The 21,036-nt window shown below is 45.4% G+C and overlaps 1 protein-coding gene across 1 annotated transcript in view; it reads left to right on the top strand.

Annotated features, from left to right (window-relative positions):
* BCAS1 (brain enriched myelin associated protein 1) overlaps positions 1-21,036 on the top strand; it is a 35,897-nt gene that overhangs the window by 9,318 nt on the left and 5,543 nt on the right. Inside the window, exons 4-12 of the mRNA XM_056507119.1 lie at positions 1,238-1,386; positions 1,455-1,748; positions 6,510-6,662; positions 7,369-7,413; positions 8,996-9,136; positions 12,184-12,219; positions 12,488-12,688; positions 15,647-15,814; positions 18,706-18,774. Of these exons, the coding sequence (XP_056363094.1) occupies positions 1,238-1,386; positions 1,455-1,748; positions 6,510-6,662; positions 7,369-7,413; positions 8,996-9,136; positions 12,184-12,219; positions 12,488-12,688; positions 15,647-15,814; positions 18,706-18,774 (1,256 nt within the window). The remainder of the gene's footprint in view (positions 1-1,237; positions 1,387-1,454; positions 1,749-6,509; positions 6,663-7,368; positions 7,414-8,995; positions 9,137-12,183; positions 12,220-12,487; positions 12,689-15,646; positions 15,815-18,705; positions 18,775-21,036) is intronic.

Below are 21,036 nucleotides of genomic sequence, written 5' to 3'. Positions count from 1 at the left end.
TGGGGGATAACTCCCGTGCCCCATGGCTGGGGGATAACTCCTGTGCCCCATGGCTGGGGGATAACTCCTGTACCCCATGGCTGGGGATAACTCCTGTACCCCATGGCTGGGGGATAACTCCTGTACCCCATGGCTGGGGGATAACTCCTGTACCCCATGGCTGGGGATAACTCCTGTACCCCATGGCTGGGGGATAACTCCTGTACCCCATTCCTGGGGGATAACTCCTGTACCCCATTCCTGGGGGATAACTCCTGTACCCCATTCCTGGGGGATAACTCCTGTACCCCATGGCTGGGGGATAACTCCTGTACCCCATGGCTGGGGATAACTCCTGTACCCCATGGCTGGGGATAACTCCTGTACCCCATGGCTGGGGATAACTCCTGTACCCCATGGCTGGGGATAACTCCTGTACCCCATTCCTGGGGGATAACTCCTGTACCCCATTCCTGGGGGATAACTCCTTGTACTGATTGTTAGGGAATAACTCCCATACCCCATTCCTGAGTGATAACTGCTGTACCATGTTACTAGAGAATAACTCCTGTACCCCATTATTAGGGGATAACTGTTGTATCCCATTCCTGGGGATAACCCCTGTACTCCATTTTTAGGGGATAACCCCTGTACCCATTATTAGGGGATAGCCCCCATACCCAATTCCTGGGGATAACCCCCATACCCCATTATTAGGGGAAAGCCCCTATACCCCATTATTAGGGGATAACCCCTGTACCCATTATTAGGGGATAGCCTCCATACCCATTACTAGGGGATAACCCCTGTACCCATTACTAGGGGATAACCCCCATACCCAATTCCTGGGGATAACCCCTGTACCCATTATTAGGGGATAGCCTCCATACCCATTACTAGGGGATAACCCCCGTACCCATTACTAGGGGATATTCCCCGTACCCATTCCTGGGGATATTCCCCGTACCCATTCCCGGGGATATTCCCCGTACCCATTCCTGGGGATATTCCCCGTACCCATTCCTGGGGATATTCCCCGTACCCATTACTAGGGGATATTCCCCATACCCAATTCCTGGGGATAACCCCCGTACTCATTACTAGGGGATAACCCCCATACCCATTCCTGGGGATATTCCCCGTACCCATTACTAGGGGATATTCCCCATACCCAATTCCTGGGGATATTCCCCATACCCATTCCCGGGGATATTCCCCGTACCCATTCCCGGTGCTCACCGCCGTCTCTCTGTTGCAGCGGATGCCCGGGCGGCCGCAGGCCGGGATAATGGGGCCGTGTCTGCGGCAGAGCCGAGCGCTGGGAGCGCTGCCAGGAGGGCTCCGGCAGCTGCCAGGCCCCGCTCGCTGCTGGCCGTGCCCTGGGCTGTGCCAGGCCGTGCCGAGGGAGCAGCAGCAGCCCGGGCAGAGCCCTCAGAGCCCTCAGAGCCCTCAGAGCCCTCAGTGCTCCCTCAGAGCCCTCAGAGCCCTCAGTGCCCGCTGCCGGTGCTGCCGGTGCCGCCGGGCCGGACGACGCCCCGAGCGCGGGACCCGCGGCCCAGCAGGGCGGCCGCACAGCCCCGGCGCAGGACACCGCGCTCACAGGGACACCTGGGGGACAGCATGTGGCCGCCCCGCAGGCCAGGGCAGTGACGCTGCTGGACAGGATCTTCAGGCTGGAGAAGGGCACGGCCAGGACACGAGGGGAGGCCCGGCAGGCGAGGCCGGGCTCGGACGGGCCCGACGGGAGCATCGCGCCCAACGCCGTCAAGGCAAGTGCAGCCAGAGGGTCAAATAAATTAAATATCAATTAATGATTTCATTGATGGAACCTCTTGGGAGTGTTGGCAGGGGGGTGGGAATGAATTGCTGTGGCCCTTGCGGTGACCACAGGTGTGGAAGATGAACCTGTGGTCAAAGAGCGAAGCTCTGTCCCATGACTGAATCCTCATCTCCAGTTTAATTTAATTTGTAATTCCCTGAAAGGTTTGGGCAACACAGCTCCAGCTGCAAATGAAAACAAAAATACCTGAAATAATACCTGAAACTAAACCAGTGCCTTGTGCTTTACAACCTTGGAGTTTGACATTGGATGGTTTTCTAAAAGTTCTTTGGTGTGTTTGATGCCATTTCAAAAATGATCCTGCTTCTCAAGCAATGGGTGCTGAATACCCCATCCATCAAAATAAGGAGCATTATGCAGCAATGATTGTTGTGCTCCAGTTTATTGTGATGTTTTGGTCCAGGAAAAGTGGTTCATTAGAAATGATTTTACAAGATGAGAATGTGATATCAGAAATTATGGATCGTAACTGAATGAGCACTCTGGCCAAAGGAGTTGAAAGTTAATATGAGTTTAGATTTTCACTTCCTGCTGAGTCTGATGTCAGCAAGGTGTTATAAAATTAATTTTCAGGTTATTAACTGCAGAAAAAGCCCATCCTCTGGAAGGGGATAATGGTGTAACTCTGAGTTCTGCTGGAGAGGTGGAATACAGGAATTGAAACCCTGTCTAATGTCAGGAACAGGAGGGAAGACCCAGTGTGTACATAATGTAATAACTGCTTTTATTGGCCAATTCAGGCTTACAAATAAGATGGTGATCATTGATCCTTTGGGTAGTGTTGAACTTAACTCATGAGATACTCATTCCTTACACCACCAGCACTGCAAGTTGCCCCAAAATTCTTTTATTTTTTTTCTTCTCTGAGACCTTTTCAAATTCAAAGATCACATTTCTTGTTTAAATTTACATGTAATATTTTTCTGAGGGTTCATTTTTAAGAAAAAAGTTGCATTTATCAACCCTGCCCTGCTCCCATCACTGGTGTTTCAGACAGCTCAGGATTCACATTTAAACAATCCATGAAGGCATTCAGCACCTGAGCAGAACAGGGTGGATAATTTGGAATTAATCCTCTGTCCAGGACACACTGGCCCTTCTGTGTTCAGCCTCTTAGGATGAAGCTTTTCAACACCCCCAATTCCTGCAGATATTTTTGACAATCACAACAACAAGTCTTCCCCATGACTTGCAGGAATTGTCTCTTTTCCCACTAAATGCCAAATTCTCATTTTTTATTTTGCTGTCACTGCAGTGACCCTGCTTTCATGTGCAGAGTGGGGAAGGTCACAGCTGGTGCTGCTGCAGGAATGGTGTGGAAGTCTCAGGAAAGAGCAGTTTGGAGCAGTTTTAACTAAAATTCAGAATTAAGCATTGCTGGGACAAGCTGTGCTGTAGGAAACTCAGGCAGAGCTGCATGAGCATCATCAGGGACAGAACAGAATCTAAATCATTCTCAGCTCAAACAGGGAAGCACTGCTCATGCAGATCAAGCTTTATTATATCAATTACTGGATTTATTACTAATTCTTAATTGATTTATAGTTCTGCCCCAGTCCCCTTGTACCCATCCAGTCCTGGAGGTCCCTGGTGGGAATAACCTGGAAATCCCTGAGCCTGGCTGGGGTTGGGTCTGTCTGGGAGTGTCTGCAGCAGCTTTTTGGAACCCAGGAACATTCCTGAGGGCAGGTCTGGTTATCAGAAATGCCTCCACATCTCTTAGGTGTGTGCCTAAAGCTGCACCATAAAAATCTTTGAGGAGTCACAAAATCTAAATAAATAACTGACAGATCTGCATCACAGGGGGAGGAATTTTCACCTTATGCTTGAATTTTTTGGACTATAATTTTGTCTTTGGTTCTTCAGATATGAAAAGGAATATATAGTGGGGGCTGAGAAGAGTTAAACACCTTTTCTGGGGAAAATGCATCAGCTAAACACTGCAAGTGTTGCCAAATTTAACTCAATCCCTAAAACAAAGGCTGTGGCTCTGCCTTGCAGCACAGTTGCCTTCTGTTCCCTCTGAAGTTCCAATTCTCCTGCTGGAGGAGAGAATGACCAAGCCTAATTTAATTACTGTTACTGTAGTAACTACAAACTGTTACCAAATAATCATACTAAAAATCAAGATATCGCTGCCAACAGCTCCTCTTTTTTCCCTTTCTCTCTCTCTCTTTTTTTTTTTCTTTGTGGATTATGACTTGTAGTATCTGTAAATGCTAAAAGCAAAGTTTCCCTGCACTGAGTGCCAAGACAAAACAAACAGCATTGCTGGTGAGTAAGAGAGAGGCTCCACAGTTGTAGCTTAAGAGCTGCACAAACATTCTGTGTTTGCTGAGCCACTCTTTATTTTTGTGGTCTACAAAACTACATTCAGAGAGCAGCATAATTAAAACAAGGGCAGAATTCATGAATTCATGAAGCATTTACTATGTAAGCCAAAGAAAAGATAAATTATATGCCTGAAATGTTTCACTGAGCCATGATTCATGCAAACAAAAGTGCTGGCAGGAATACATTCTTTTGATATGTTTGGGTTTTTTTTTTTTCCTGATGACTGAACTGAAACTACAGTATATTTAAGGTGTTTATTACCCCCAAATTTAGCTTTTCAAAGGCATGAATTGAACATTTACATAGCATCTATTAACTCCTAATACTGATCTTCTGTTATTCCCGGGGTCTCTTTCATTATTTACCCCCAGGGCTGCGAGCAGGGAGCTGCCACGGAGGCTTTTGTGGTGATTTTGTGTGATTCTGTGGGGCTGTGCATTCTGTGTGCCTGATTTCTGTGCTGATGGCCCCAGCCTGTGCTCTTCCTGCAGGGATATTCCCATGGGAGCACAGGATGGAGCACAGCCCCTCTCCAAGGATTCAGTGATTCTCTGTACCCAAGGGCAGTTTCAGCTTGGGAATCACAGAGAGGGATCCTCAAGCAGGGCAGGGTCATTTTTAATGGGAAAAATCAGAATAAAAACACTTTAAACGATCTTTCCCTGTGCTGGGTGATTAAAATAGCACAATAATTGTATAATATGGATTTCTTTATGCCACCACTGAAAGGAATAGACTTTAAATGGTTTCAAACTTCAGAGGGATCAGGACAGCTGGGCATGGGGTGGGCAGTGCTCACAGGACACAGGGAGTTGAAGTGTCCATTGGAATGGACATCAAATGGGGCACATCTCACTGGGAGGCTGGAGTTCAGGGATTTTGGGATGCCCCAATTCTCAGGATCTGCAGGGGCTTTCTCTTCAGTGTGACTTTGGCAGGGAGATGTCCTGGATCAGCCAGAGGTGCTGGGAACAGCTGGGTGCAGCTCTCTCCTGAAATGCACCCCAAAGCCAGGCCTTGGGCTCATCTAGAATTCAAAGTAGTTTTTAAATCTGCTTATTTTTCTCAATAGCAGCCAGCACTAAAGAGTTTGATGGCACCAAGCACCGGGCTGGTGCTGTTTAGCACCACATCAGCCTCCTCCTTGCCCTGCCTCAGCTGTCCCTTGACCAGTGGAGCAGAGCCAGCACTTTCCATGGCACCAGAGCTCTGTGGATGCCACCCTGGGCTGGCATGGCCACGTGTGTCCTGCATGGGACACATTGTTCCTGGGGCCACTGTGGGGCTGGCAGCTGCACAAAGTGCTGTGAGAGACCCTTCAGCCTGCTGGGCATTCCAGCAGTGCTCTGCTGCTTCCTGGGCCAGCTGGGGAACTTGGTGGGTGGGGGTTGCACAAAGTCCCTGCTGGCATTCCAATGGACACTTCAACTCCCTGTGTCCCGTGGGCACTGCCCACCCCATGCCCAGCTGTCCTGATCCCTCTGAAGTTTTAAAGCATTTAGTGTCTATTCTTCCATATAGACATATAGAAATCCATATTGTACAATTGTTGTGCTGTTTTAATCACCCAGCACAGGGAAAGTTCTTTAGAATGCTTTTATTCTCATTTTTCCCACAAAAAAAGCACTCAGCTATAATTAGCTGGTTAGGGAAGAAACTCCTGATGTCACTTAGAAACTCTGATGTCACTCTCTCCTGCACAACAATTTTGTTGAGTTTACCTGTGCAGACAAAGGCCAAAATGGAAGGTAAATTCAGTGTGAGAGGTGCCAAACTCTCCAAAACTGGTTCACGAACTGGTTTTTTTAGAACCAGAAACAGAAAACAAGTCCCTTAATATTACCTGTGAGCACTGGAAAACTTTCTGAGGCTCTGGGAACTGTAATTCCATGAAGAGAAGAGGCAGCTCCATCTGGCTAAGGAGAATTACTTTGATTTATTGCCTTCTTCCTTCTTCTAATGTGTGTCATGTTTGTGTTTGATAGATAAAAATGATTGCTGGTATGGCAAACTAGAGAACCAGAAACCAGCTTTGTGTGCCACGGAGCTGGCAGAGCCCAAAATCGAAACATTTACTCTCATTTTTCACAAGTTCAGCCTTGAAAAGAGAAAAGTGGAGTTTGGGACTCGCCCTGTGCTTGTTGTGGCTGAGAACAACATTCCCCCAGGCAGCAGCAAGTGCTGAGTGCCTGAGGAGCAGGGGAAGGACAGGGATAAATGCTGGATTGTTCTGAGCCGTGGGCTGGGCAGGAATGGTTGGAATTGCTGTTGTGACTCCCAGCAAGTCACAAAAGTCACTTCTGCATTCCACTGGCAATCAGGCACCGAGCAATCTGTGCCCCCTTGTATTTTTTAGGAGATAGATGAGTGCACCCAAAAGGAGCTCGGGCAGGACTCTGCAGGTGAGGAGGGCCCAGCTGCTGCAGCACCTGGCAGGGCACAGCTAGAGCAGGACAGTGCCCAGGCAGCTGCAGCACAGGGCTCAGTCATGAGCTTCCTCAAAACACTGGTGAGTTCTGCTTCCTTTCCTTTCCTTTCCTTTCCTTTCCTTTCCTTTCCTTTCCTTTCCTTTCCTTTCCTTTCCTTTCCTTTCCTTTCCTTTCCTTTCCTTTCCTTTCCTTTCCTTTCCTTTCCTTTCCTTTCCTTTCCTTTCCTTTCCTTTCCTTTCCTTTCCTTTCCTTTCCTTTCCTTTCCTTTCCTTTCCCATCCCTTCCCATCCCTTCCCATCCCTTCCCATCCCTTCCCATCCCTTCCCATCCCTTCCCATCCCTTCCCATCCCTTCCCATTATTTATTTATAAGATGTTCTCTGTTGTGGGCACTGGATGAGGTGAAGAATGTGGAACAGTGACATGATCAAGATCACCTGCTCTGCAAACTTCAATTCTGCACAGGTGCTCACACATCTTTAACAGTCTCAAAGACTTTCTGCTTGATATTCCTTCTGTACCACCTCTAAAAGTTCATTTTTATTAATTGATTCTAAGCCTGAATATTCAATATTAGTGAATATAAGTAAATATTCAATCCAGGTGATTTTTATTTTAGCCATTACGTTGTTCTCAAGGAATATTTGCATTATAAATTTTCCCCCTGGAGAGAAGTAATATTTGTGTTTTCCCTTTGTGCAAATGAAACCTGCTGATTTCAAACTTATCTTTTGGATCCTTTGAAAGGCTGGGTTGATTGACTCTTTTTTTCTCAAATTGTTTTAAGGTCTCCCCAAGCAAAGCTGAAGCCAAAAGTGATTCTGAAGACAAGGTAGGCAGTTCCTGGATCATTAGGTATTTTTCACACAGGGATTTTTCTCTTAATTTTCTTTGGTTTATTCCCCAACTGATGTCATAATTTAAAGTAATTTCAAATATTTTTCCCCTGGATAAATTGAAAAGGAAGAGACTAAACTGTGCAATTCTTAATATCATCTGTTACAATCAAAATCTGTCATGTTTTCTGCAAGCTTGGTGATGATTTGTGGCTTTTGGTTATTTCTCTGACTTGTCCTTGATCTAAAATTTCAATGAAAACTTTGAGTTCACAAAAAAATTCTGTTTGCTCATAGAAAAGATTTCCTTATGCCTTGAAAAAAAAACTTTATTAGGAAACAAGGGATAAAAACCTAAAAATGGAAGTGTTCTTTCCATGCAGATATTTGCCAAAATCACATTTTTGGGTTTTCTCCTATTTTTTTATTCTTTTGTCCTATTCAATGATCAGTCCTTGCAGCACTCTTGGTGAGTACATGGGGGATTTAATTCTAAATAGATCTGAAAATAGTTCTTAATAATTCTGAATAACTGAAAATGGGGTGTCAGGGAGACTTGAGCTCTTCTCAGAGGTGGAGAACAATCTGGTTTGGATGGGAATAATCTGGTTTGGATGGGAATAATCCAGTTTGGATGGAAACAACTCCATTTCCATCCCTGACTCTGTCACCTGCCCCTGTGCCAGATGCTGCTGGAATTGGGACAGGAATATTCTGGGTGGGTTTGGTTTACTGGCACACCTGGCAGGGCAAACAAATCCAGGTGACTTGCAGGATGTGCAAACTCCTTCCAGGAGATTAAGTGGGAGTTCTCTTTCCTGGGAATTCCTTTATCTGATAAGGCATTTGTACTTCCATAAAGAGGAAATAGGTTTAGGATGTTGATTTATCAGCTTCCAGGTAGAAAAGCTGCAGATGGTTTTGCTGATAGGAAATGGTGGTTGGGGTCTTTTCCTCAAAAAACAACTGAAGTGTGTTAAAGGTAAAGCTTTGCCATGTGAAGTTTCCCCAAGTTCCCAATTTTGCTGTGAGAATTAGAAGGAAGAATCCTTCATCCTCCTCCATGCAGGTAATCAAAAGCATCTTCCTGCTTTAAAGCCTGAGACATTGAACAATTAATTAATTAATTTCAAGGACATTAATGCAAGCTTGAAATATTTTAGGCAGTGTATAGCATGAATATTCACACTGCCCTTTTCCTAAATAATGCATTATATAAAAGGTTTTAAAGTCCCTATTATGCTGCAATAAAAAGACTGAAGGTTCCTCCAAAGATTTATATATTTGCCTGCTTTAAAATGATAAATTCTAATTGCTTCTTCATGACTTGAAAAGACAGAAGTTTGTGGGATTTAGGTTTCAGTTTAGTGGAGATTTTAGAGGGAAAGTTGTGGTTTAATTTGGAATCAGGTGGATTGCCTTGGCTTTTATTTTGCTGCTCTGAGGAGTGCTGAGAAATCACTCAGGAAAAAAAAAAGCCACAATTTATCCAGGGCTAAGAGGGAATATTTTCCTTTAATGCCACGTGTGTGAGTGATGGAGTCATGTCTTTGATAACACAAATGTGTTGTGCACAAGGGCTCCAAGGCAGAGAAGGGCCCTGGGGGACAGCCTGGCCCGAAGGCAGCAGCAGAATCCCCCTCCAAAGGAGGCAAGAAAAAGAAGGCAGAGAGCCCCAAGCTGGGCCACAGCACCTTTAGCAAACTCTTTAGGCACAAGGTATGGAGCTCCAGGAGGAGCAGAACCCTGAGAAACCACAGCTGGTCCTGGCTGAGAGAGAGGGCACTCGCTGCCAACATCTGGCCAGATGTGCAGAGCTCTGGAGATCCCTGGGGAGCATTTCTGTGCCAGGGGGGATGGAAACCATCCTGAGCTGCAGTGCTCCTCTTGTTGGGCCCTCTGTGAGCTCAGGGTTCTGCAGCAATTCCTGGAAAAATTCCTGCCCCAGTTCCTGCCACAACTCCTGCCCCAACTCTTGGAAAAATTCCTGCCACAAATTCCTGCCACAACTCCTGCACCAATTCCTGCCCCAATTCTTGGAAAAATTCCTGCCACAAATTCCTGCCACAAATTCCTGCCACCAACTCCTGCCACCAATTCTTGGAAAAATTCCTGCCACAATTCCTGCCACCAACTCCTGCCACCAATTCTTGGAAAAATTCCTGCCACCAATTCCTGCCCCAGTTCCTGCCACCAATTCCTGCCCCAGTTCCTGCCCAATTCCTGGAAAAATTCCTGCCCCAACTCCTGCCACCAATTCTTGGAAAAATTCCTGCCACCAATTCCTGCCACCAATTCCTGCCCCTGTTACTAACACAGACTATACCCCCCCAGCCACTAAAAACCAAAATAAAATCAGAGGTGCTGACAAACAATGAATTGTGTAGAGGTGAGCAGAGCCTGACAGCAGAGAGGTTTGGGAGCTCAGCCCAGCCACAGTTCAGGTTTGATGTCATTAATGTACCAGAACTTGTCCAAAATTGGCATTTTGGGGCATTGATACAGCACAGAGGAGGTTGGAACATGGAATTTCCTGCAGAACTAGAGGTTTCTTTCTGCAAACAAGAAAATTAATTTATTTTTGTTCTATTTTTGTTTGAAGTAGGAAAAATCTGGGTTTGATAGGTACTTTAAAGTGCTTAAATAGAAAGGCAAGCAAATAGCTGTTTCAGAGGACATGAGCTTTTATGTTAAAACCCAAAATTCACCAAAACCTTTTGTCTCAAGCTCTATATTTGGGGATTTCTGCACTCTCTGAAGATAATCATGGCAGGGAAGCAGAGAATTGCAGCTTTTTAGCCCAGAGAATGCAGAAGCAAAGACCCTTCCAGTGGGGGAGGAACATAATTAATCTTTAATTCTCCCTCCAGACACCCACGTGGAATTTCTGGTGAGTAGGGGGCTTTATAATCAAGGGCATAGGCCACTCTTTAATACATTTTAAAACCAAAAATGTTCTTTCCACTACCTCATTTTTGAGGAAAAAAATGCCATCTGCATATTACTGAAGGAATAATAATATTCCAAATGAATTAAAGTGTGCAGTTCTTGCCAAAGATTTAAATCTGAGGTCTCAGCTTCATTTCTTAATAAAATTAAAATATTGATTACCTGTTCATAATGAGTTAAGGCTTCCTGGTAAAAACCAAACCTGGCTGGCCATTTTTAAAATTCAGTTCCAACAATTAATCTTGCAATAAGTTGTAGTGAGAAAATTCCCTGGAATATTTACTGGAAGTTTAAAGAGATTTTTTGTCTGGAATGACAACACTTGAAGGAATTTACACCAGTAAAATCCTTCTTATAAAATATCAGTTTTAAAATAGTTTTTTTCTTGTTTCTATGTTTATATTCACAATTTTCTTTCCACATCCAAAATACAGAAGCAGGAATTGAGATATCATTTATGGCCTAATAGGAAACAAGGAGAGGGATTAAAATAGTTCCAACAATTTGTTTGTAAGGCTTATTAAAAGTGGGAATTTAACTCAGAGCAGGGATGTGACAGGCAGGCCCTGGAGTTACCACTTCTAATTAAAAAAAAATTAAAATATAATTTATATCTTTAAATTTGCAATGCTTTCTGTGCTGTATGAATTGGATGAATAGATAACCAATTCCTTTATTTGAAATGATCATTTTAATAGATATATTTGTGTTTAAACACTTCACTGTCTCTTCTGGCAGTGCTTTCTCTGCAAAATACACTTCTTACCTAAATCCAGCTTAGATTGGCTGGGAGTTGACAGAAACATTGTTTTTCAGGCTCCTGGGTTATTTGCCCTTCATTCCATGCTAATTTTGCACTGTAACTCTGCTGACTGATGGAATTTTCCTTGGGACAGAGGGTGAATCCCTCCCTCCCAGCACTAATGCTGCAGCCAGCCCATGGCATCCTCACCTTGTTCTCACCTCCTCTTCTGGATGTTGTTTATCAGAAAAAAAGTTCTTGGCTCCTGCAGAATATCTCACCTGTTCTGTCAAAACTCCCCCCAGTCTGTGCCAGGATGATGGTTTTTGTTCAGCTCAGGTAATTCCTCAGTGTGAGCTCTGCTGGGTAAGAGGTGCAGGGTAACACCCCTGCCCAAGGAGGGATTTAACAGGATCCTCCTGGTTTGTGTGCTCTGCTGAAATCAGGAGCCCAATCACTGGATGTTGTTACAGAAGGAAATCCCACCTCATGCCCAGAAGCAGGAAGGGAGGGGTGGAACCAAACTCCAGCAGCTGCAGAGCTGCAGCTCCTGCCCCAGTTGCTGCTCTGTGCCCTGGGATTCCAGGATTCCATGTGCTGCCCGTGTTTTGGATCCCAGAAATCCAGGCCTCCTGCTGGCAGGTGATGGGAGCACATCCCAGATGATGTGAGATTCCCATGGAAAAACCAGCTCTGGTGTCTGTGAGCACAGCAGGCTGCAGACACAGAAAAATCTATTAATACCTTTAAATACTCTGTGATGATTGACCTGAGCTGAATGGGAATGTGAATATGAGAACTCATAAATAAATATATATTTGTAAAGAGCAAGTTGAGCACTACAAGCACAAAGAATGCAGCACCAGGCTGCTGCAGGTACAGGGATGGCAGCTGGCATTCCCTCCAGCAGCCTCCACTCTCCCAAGGATCAGTTTCCATGGCTGCAGGAGCCAGGACTTGCACTCACATTCACTAAAAATGAAATAATTGGTGACACAGACAATTCCTGGCCTGTGGAACTGCAGTGCTGCCCTTGCCTCAGACAGACTCATCTTTGTGTTTTGTTTCCCTTCAGGCTGTGAAAGAAACCCAGCAGACAACCAACACCAAAGTGAGTGGCAGGGGTTGGGTTATCTGTGCAATGCAGGAAAAGGGCAATTCTGGCTGGATGTTTCAGTCTAAGTGTTTTAATTTCTGTATCTGGGTTTTGGGTTTGCTGTGTCTTTTGCTTCCTCTGCTCAGGGAAGGGCAGGGATGGAAGGGCAGGGATGCAGCTGGGTGGGGAGAGGTGGTGCTCACCTGCCCCAGGTGATGCCTGGGCCTGCTGCATTTGTTCTCCACAATATCCATGTTTATTTTAATGTCATTTTTATTGCCAGAGCCCTGAGCAGCCTCCTGTCACCTGTGTGAAAGCAGACAGGAATGTCCCTCCCTCCCAGGAGCCACCAGCCAAGCAGAACCCAAAAGCACCAGAGGCTGTGACCCCTGTGCAGGCAGTGGCCACTGAAACCCCCCGGGAGGCCACCAAGGACAAGGGCTCAGCCACTCCCCTGCCCCTGAGCAAGCTCTTCTGGAAAAAGGTACTGGGGCTGGAGCTGGGCACCCCCACAGGGCTGCAGTGACTCCAGGATGCAGCAAAGCAGCCAAACCCACCAGGGGCAGCATCAGTGTTCAACACCAGCAGCATTCATTTCTGTTCTCTTATATCACCCTCAGCTCTGTATGTCAGAGGATTGAAAGTTTTGTAGGGAATTCTCTACCACTCCAAGCAGATTTTGTTGCATCAAAAAATATTAGGGGCTGGTAAAAGCATTTACACAAATGTACTGAGTTACAATAGGCTGTGAAATCTGAACTTTGTCAAATGAGCTCCTCTCTGCTCACTTAGAACTTCTTGGGTCTGAGATCATGCTGAGACCAGCACAAATTCCCTCCAGAGAACAGCAGGAGAAAACTGAATTTGGTCCTAAGAATACCTCTGCCTGTTTGAGCATTGAACCCTTTACCTGTAAAAGGCTGATGCTGCTTTACTGAGTTTTCTTAGCAGAGAATGATATTTTATATTTCCTTTGGTGAAAGACCCCAATGACCCAGTCAGCTTGAAACTAAATAAAATGAGGAGAGATGTATAAAAACACAAAAGGCAACAGGTTGGCCTCAAACTCAGCTTTTTGAAGATTCTGTGGGGTGTTCTGCAATGAATTTGTCTAATTCACTGTCCTTCTGCTAGGACAGAGAATCCAAGCTCAAATAGGTGAGAATTCAGAGTCAGGAGAAGCTTTGCTTCTGAACTCACAAACAGCACCCACAACACTCACTGATCCAGGATTCAGCTCCAGCTTCTCTTTCCAGGCAGAATCTTAAACATCCATCTTCTGATGAGCTCTCACTTCAAAGTGCAGCTAATGAAGTGCCTGTCAACACGTGGCAGTTAATGCTGCTGCTCTGCCTGCAGATGAATAAATATGGGGAGGGAAAATGAAAAATTCCTTATTCAGCTTCTCAGCTGGGAGCCACTTTGTATTTGCCCCATTTCCTGATCAGTCTTCAGGAGAATTTTCACAACAGTTGCTCAAATATTTGCTGTGCCAGCATTTTTTCTTTTTTTTTTTTTTTCAGAAGGAATACTAATAGGGAATTACAGTGGGCAATTTCCAATATTTGTGTTGGAAAGCTGCTTTCAAGGCCTCCTAGATATCTGATCAGGGCAGAGAAACATGATGCTTCACATTTATCTGATCAAAGCAGGCCAGGCCAGGGTGGAAGGTGATCAAGGCAGTGTTATTTAAACTGCTCTGGGGTCTGTCTGTAAAAGCAGATGTGTTTGCTAAAATAACTTGAATTTTAAGCAACTCTTGCCATGCAACTGCAGGAAAATCAGGCTCTTTTTACTGATGTGCAAACAGCAAACTGGTTAATTACTGGGTGAAGGAGAATCCCAGACTGGTTTGGGCTGGAGGGACCTTAGAGCCCAGCCAGTGCCACCCCTGCCAAGGCAGGGACACCTCCCACTGTCCCAGTGTCCAGCCTGGCCTTGGGCACTGCCAGGGATTCCAGCCACAGCTGCTCTGGAAAACTGTGCCAGGCCCTCAGCACCTTCACAGGGAGGAATTCCCTCTGTACATCCAACCCAAATTTCCCTTCTTTCAGTGTGAAGCCATTCCCCCTCATCCTGCAGAAGACTTTCCTGAAGAAATGTGTAAAAAATCCCTGATGCTTTAAACAACTCAATCTCTGAATAGCTGACTAGCCCTAAATTAAGTGGGCAGTGCTTTTTGGAGGTGCCAGGGTGCTTTTGTTGGTTGTGCCACCAATTCCAGTGCAGAGCCAAAACTGCTTTGGGATGCAGCAGTGTGATCCCAACCTGTCCCCTGGGAGGGCTGAGATCCCAAAGCTGAGCTCTGCTTGACTGAGCCACTGTCTCCCCTCTGCTCTGAACCATTTCCTTCCAGCAAATAGATGGGCAATTGATGATATGGATGTGTGAATAGGCAGAGATCCAGAGTGAAATTATTATAGATTGATTATCTCAAAGCTGTTCATAAATATAAATTAAATCTACAATTCCACTGGGAAGGGGGATGTGCTGCAGCCATCTCAGGCAGCAGGGGATAAGAAATATTTATTCCCTCATCATTCTTCTCCCCTCTGCCCCACCCCCAAAATGTTGTTTCTTCCACAAAAGAGGAGTCAGGAACAAAGCAAAATCTCTCCTGCTGCTGTAGGAGTCCATGGTGAGTCCCCTTCTTGGATATGGAACTCCCTGCAACTTAAAAATATGACAGAACTAAAAGGTGTAATACAATACCTAGTAAATACATTGGATGGCTTCTGTATGAAGAACTAAATAAATTGGGATTTTATTTGCTCAGAAAGGGAGATGACAACAGCACACAGAAAATCTGCTGTAAAGGGGAACAGGAAATATCCTTGTTCACAATAAAAGTGGCAAAGTCCAAGTAAAAGAATGTGGTCACAAACAAGTGACAGGACAGGGGAATGGCTTCAGAGTGACTCAGAGGAGGTTTAGCTGGGATATGGGAAGGAATTCTTCCCTGTGAGGGAGATGAGGTCTTGACAGATTCCCAGGGAAGCTGTGGCTGCCCCATCTCTGGAAATGTCCAAGGCCAGGTTTCAGCAACTAATAGTGTCCATAATGTGTTTTAAATAATCTTAATTCTGCTTTGGAGTGCAAATTCCTGAGTATGATTTTACACATATTTACTGGATTTACTTTAGCCTCATCTGCTCAGGACATGCATTGCTGTGTGCAATTTCATTTTAATTCTTTTTACATTGCAATCAAAGCTGGATTCTTGTGACTGGGAACCAGCAACTGAAGAGAGGTTATTCTTTTAATTTATAGAAACTGGTGATATTTTAACACTTTTTTACTTCTTTTCAATTGGCATTAATCAAAGGAGAGAACAGTGAAGCTGAAGATGCTTTTATGCCCAGTTTGATTGTAAAATTTTTTAAAATCAACCAGCTCCTCACGGATTGAGCCTGAGTGTTTTCTCCACTGTTTCCCACCCCAGAACTCCTCAGAAGAAGCAGAGGCTGTGAGCAATGAGAAGGCAGAGGTGGCTCTGGAGGTGGTGGCTGTGGACAGGGACGAGAGCAAGAGCGCGGAGAGCGCCGAGCTGAGAGCGCGAGGGGCCGAGAGCAAAACGCCCAAGGCAAACCTGAGGAGGTTCTTCAAGCTGGTGAGGGCAGCCTTCCCTTCAGAAACTCGGGGTGGGGGGGTGAGGCTGGGAAACACTGTGCCTTTGTGTGGGACGGGCAGGGGTGCTCAGGGATGTGCAGGGGTACTCAGAGATATGCAGGGGTGCACAGGGATGTGCAGGGGTACTCAGGGATGCTCAGGGGTGCTCAGGGATGTGTAGAGATGCTCAGGGATGTGCAGAGATGCACAGGGATGCTCAGGGATGTGCAGGGGTGTGCAGGGATGCTCAGGGATGTGTAAGGATGCTCAGGGATGCTCAAGGATGCTCAGGGATGTGTAGAGATGCACAGGGATGTGCAGGGGTGTGCAGGGATGCACAGGGATGTGCAGGGGTGCTCAGGGATGTGCAGAGATGCACAGGGATGCTCAGGGATGTGCAGGGGTGTGCAGGGATGCTCAAGGATGCTCAGGGATGTGCAGAGGTGTTCAGGGATGCACAGGGGTGCTCAGGGATGTTTATGGATGCACAGGGATGCTCAGGGATTTGCAGAGATGTTTAGGGATGCTCAGGGATGTTTAGGGATGCTCAGGGATGTGCAGAGATGCTCATGGATGCCCAGGGAGGCTCAGGGATGCTCAGGGATGTTTAGAGATACTCAGGGATGTTTAGGGATGCTCAGGGGTTCACAGGGATGCTCAGGGATTCACAGGGATGCTCAGGGATTCACAGGGATGCTCAGGGATACTCCGGTATGTTTAGGGATGCTCAGGGTTGTGCAGGGATGCTCAGGGATACACAGAGATGCTGAGGGATACACAGAGATGCTGAGGGATGCTCAGAGTTTGCCCTGGGCAGGCTCAGGGATGCGCAGCTGGCATTTCTCCCGCATCCCCCCGCGCATTCCCCGTCCTGCATCTCCCTCTCGCGGCTCCTCCCGGAACGTCCCCAGGGCTCTGGTGGCCCTTTCCCAGCCCAGGGAGCCCCAGGGGTGGTGACACCGAGGATGCTCCTCTTCCCAAGCCGCACCCCCGGTGGGATGTTCCTGGAGGAGCCCATCCCCAAACCCGCCTCCAAACCCATCTCCCGCTGGCCGCAGCCCTGACAGCGCTCCGTGTGTGTGTCCTGCTCTGGCTCTGCGGAGTTGTGTTTTTAGTGGCACAACCTTTTCTGGCATTTTTATGTGGGTTGGGTAAACTGGCACGTGAAAGGAAAGGAGGCAGTCACTCCTGCAAAGGTCCAGCAGGTGGGAAAAAGGAAAGGCAGGAAGTGGAATCTCATCCTGCTTCCCAGAGGAAAAGAGTTCCCAAATCACCTGCAGCCCCTGTGCTGCTCTACTTCCCCACATAATCAAACTTCTAGGCAATACAGAGCATTTAGAATCGAGAATAACTGGTTTATGCTGTCACAAATGCAGCTGTCCCCTGATTGATGCAGAAAACTTTTTGGGAAGCCTTGGCCAGCAGCAAGCCCAAGTGAGCAGAGACAAGGACAAGAGGTCAGCAGTGCTCTGGAGAGAAATCCTTGGGATTGTTTCATCCTTGTCTGCCTGGCAGCAAGAGGGAGCTTTGTCTAGACCTCAAGGTCTTTACTCTGTTATTTTTGGTTAAAAATAATCATAATAAAAACGTGAGATGGATTAGAGAGGCTAAAACAGGGCTATTTTTATCTGGGTTTGGGGTGTTTATAGAGGAAAAACGTGACACAGATTGCTGGTAGAGCAGATTTTTTTTTTTTTTTTTTTTTTTTTTCTAAAAGCTTTTGAGGAGTTGCTAAAACACAAATGCAGAGGAGATCTTATCACAGCCCATCTTGTGTGCTCTGGAGCGGGTTTGTCCCCAGCACAGCCCACGCTGAGCTTCCTCCCCTGCATCTGCAGCTCCTGCCCAGGCAGAGCACAAGCACACAGGCTCAGCAGTGCCACCTTCCAGCCACAGCATCTTCCCCACAAAAGCCATGAGTGCCCATGGAGTGGTTTCATTCTCTCTCCAGGTATTGATTTTTGTGGTTGTGCAGGAAAATCAGGGGCTGAGGTGCCTGTGCCCCTCTGTGGGATCAGGCTGCTGCTGCTGTGCCTCACCTTACAAATGTAGAGCAGCAGCAAACCACAATTCCGCCCCAGATAAATTTAGAACAAAAGTCACATCCTTTCATTGTTTTCATTGAACTTCTGCAATGAAAAATGACATTTAAATTTGGGCTCTCTGAAATCCTGGAGTTTATTTTATGCTTTGCTGCTGAGCTCTGTGGTTTCTGTGGCACCCAGGAGAGCACATTGAACCCTCCAACACATTTTTAAACCCAAATTCTCATTCCTGTTGTCCCTTTTGTAGCATTAATTGTAAATTAACCCAATTGTAATATTTACTCAGTTTGGTCAAACTGGGGTTTCTCACTTTTCAATCTAGATGGAAGCAGGGGATTTTACCTTAAAAAGATATTTCAGAGTCAAGGTTTGCTCTGTGTGACCTTCCAGTGCTGCAGCCTCAGGCTCTGCTTGGATTGTCCTGGTTGGGAGGTGTGGGAACCAGGAGAATTATTTTTTAGAGATTTAAGGACTGCAGGAATAAACTGGAAAGCAAAAATCAGGATTAAATGGATGTTGATGACAAAATATAAAAACACCTCTCTAAAGCTGAGTGGGCTTTAATTATTCACAGCACATGCACTTAGTGGGGTGGATAAATAGAGAGCAAGTCCCACCAGGTCTTGCAGGACAGATTTGGATTTGAAAATCAAGGAAAAGCTCTTTCCTAGAAAATTCCAGCAGCAGGGCTGTCAGCAGGTTCTTGTTTAGTGGCTGAAATGATTCCTGCTCAGGCCTTGATGGGAAACCTGAAAAAGAACCAGCAAAATCCTCCTGGAGATGGGGATATTTCCAAATCCAGCCTTGAGTTTTCATCCTGCCTCAAACAGAACCTTTGTTATTTTAGTCAGTCAAGGGTGCTGGAGGGACCCCCAGTTCAGAGGAGGGAGATGCTCCCAGCCCCAGACACCACCATGTAAGTGGAATTTTTATTTTTGGCCTGGATTTTCCATCCTCTGGTGATGGGTTCTTGTCACCTCCCTGCACACAGCTCTTCCTCTTGAAATGCAAAAATCCCTGAGAGGAAAGTGCTACACTCACTGAGCTTCATATGTTTACACATAACTTCACCTGTTTCTTATATCTATTCATATTAAACAAGATTTTAAAGAGTCAACATCATATTTTTTTAAAAAAAGCTTTTTCCAGGTGTGTTCCTTTTCTTAAAATGATTAGTGGGTTTATGTTTGGTCTTCTTCCTCTCTCTTGCTGCTTTTTGACTTTCTGCAAGTACCTTGGCTCAGGCACTTGAACTAAATACACACAGAATTATTTTTACTGTGTTGATTTACTTGTCTTCTGAGGGAAGAATCGTTCAGGTGGAAACTCTACAAAAGAGAACTGAAAGTGAGAATGAAAACTGGTCACTGCAATGTAACAAAAGCCATGAAAATGTTTCTTGTTCTGTTTTTGTTTCTTTCCTTCTGTGTTTATAAAATCTAAACCCAACCTTTGGGTGTGCTGTTTGCATTCTATTCTTCATGGCTTTCAAAATGCTTCAGAAAAATCATGTTTTCATCAGAAATACAAATTCTGTTAATTTGAGAGCCAAACCCTTATCTGCTGCAAGGGAAGATATTCAGAATTCATCTCTCAGTAATGAGAGATAAAACAAGGTTCTGTGTATAGACAGTTTCCTTCAAGAGTAAACTGAAGTTACACTCAAAACTGACATTTCAGAATTTCCTTTTTTAAATAACTGCAAAATTATTTCTCTCTCTTCCTATTTTCACAATGTCTGATGACACCAAGGTTATTTTTTATGAATTATATCTCTAAAAACATCCTAAATATAGAAAGGCCTTGTCTTGTGACACTTAATCCTTATTTCATACAAGAGTTTTGTGAAGTGATCTGGCTGAGACACCCAAAGTTCCAGCCCTGGATTTATTTTATTATTTTAATGAGCAGCCAGCTTCATTCCATTTTTGTAAATCAGTTTATTGTTCTTCCTCCTCCTCTCCCTTGCCCTGCTGTAAAGTAGAACAGTTTTATTCCACAGAGGAGCCCAAGGTAAACTGGATCTGCTGCTGACTTTTCCTTTTTTGGGGATTTCTTTGAAAGGATTTCCTTAAATTCTGCTGTAGTGTCTCTGGAATGCTGTGATTCTTCTCCCCTTGCCATCCCTGCCCCCTGCCCTCCAGAAATTTCAGCACCTCTCCTAGGCTCAAAAAATCAGCTTTGGACCAAGGCCTCCTGCAAGATAACAGGGAAAATACTGTCCAATTTTCCTTTTTATAAATTTTATTTTATTTTATTTTAGGCAAAGCAAACTGCCAGGAATAAGGAGCTTTAACATCTTTCCTTCTGCATTTCCTGAGCTGCTCCCATCAATATCAAATATGCCAATTTCCTGCCTTTCAAGGTTAATATGAAACACCTCAAAGAGATTATCTGATAGGGTTTGAGATGGATTTTTTTTTTTTGCCTGGAAAATGTATTATGGATATTTTTTAACAAGTGTTTTGTCTGACATCAAAGGCCCCACCTGCCCTCAGCCATGGGGATGTTCTGCTCTGGCTGCAGTGCTGTCTCAGCATGTGTGGGGAGGAAAACTCTGATTTTACACCCCCAGAGCAAAGGCACAGATTTCTCAGGGTGTGTCTGAGGGTTCCAGCCTCCTCTGCCCCTCTGAACTCAGTCCCAGAGCTGTGCTTGTTGCTGCAGTGAACATTTGCAATTTCACCAGAAAATCATCTCAAAGGTAAGCTGAGGCAAATTCCAGTGAGAAAGAGACAATATTAAATTCACTTTGTGTCCATCCTTGTGTGGGAGAGCTCCTGCATCCCTGGGCACTGAAAATGTCATTTTGCAGCTGAGGTGAGCAGGACACAGTGGGGTGAATCTGCTTTGCTGAGCTATAAATAAATAACTCATCCCCTCCTTCCCCTTCTCCTGCACAAAGATAAGCTGCTGACTGGATTTTTTTTATAAGTCTAAGAGCAGAAAAATCCAGGTGTGAGGAAATATTTACCCACAAATTGGAAAAAGAAATAATTCCAAAAGCTCACATTTAGTGGAGTTGAGTCTCCTGGTCAAGCCTGAATGTATTAAATGGGTTCTGTGATTTAAACACAGAACTTTTTTTAAGAAAAAAGGTGAATTGGGTGAAAAAGGCAGGCAGTAGGATTGTTGACCCCTCTCATTCTTGTTCCCCCCAAATTAGACAGGCTTAAAC

The sequence above is a fragment of the Oenanthe melanoleuca genome, chromosome 20, assembly GCF_029582105.1.
Source record: "Oenanthe melanoleuca isolate GR-GAL-2019-014 chromosome 20, OMel1.0, whole genome shotgun sequence".
In the NCBI taxonomy this organism is placed as follows: Eukaryota; Metazoa; Chordata; class Aves; order Passeriformes; family Muscicapidae; genus Oenanthe; species Oenanthe melanoleuca.
Note: the sequence above shows the minus strand (reverse complement) of the source record. Positions and strands in the feature narration are given on the sequence as shown.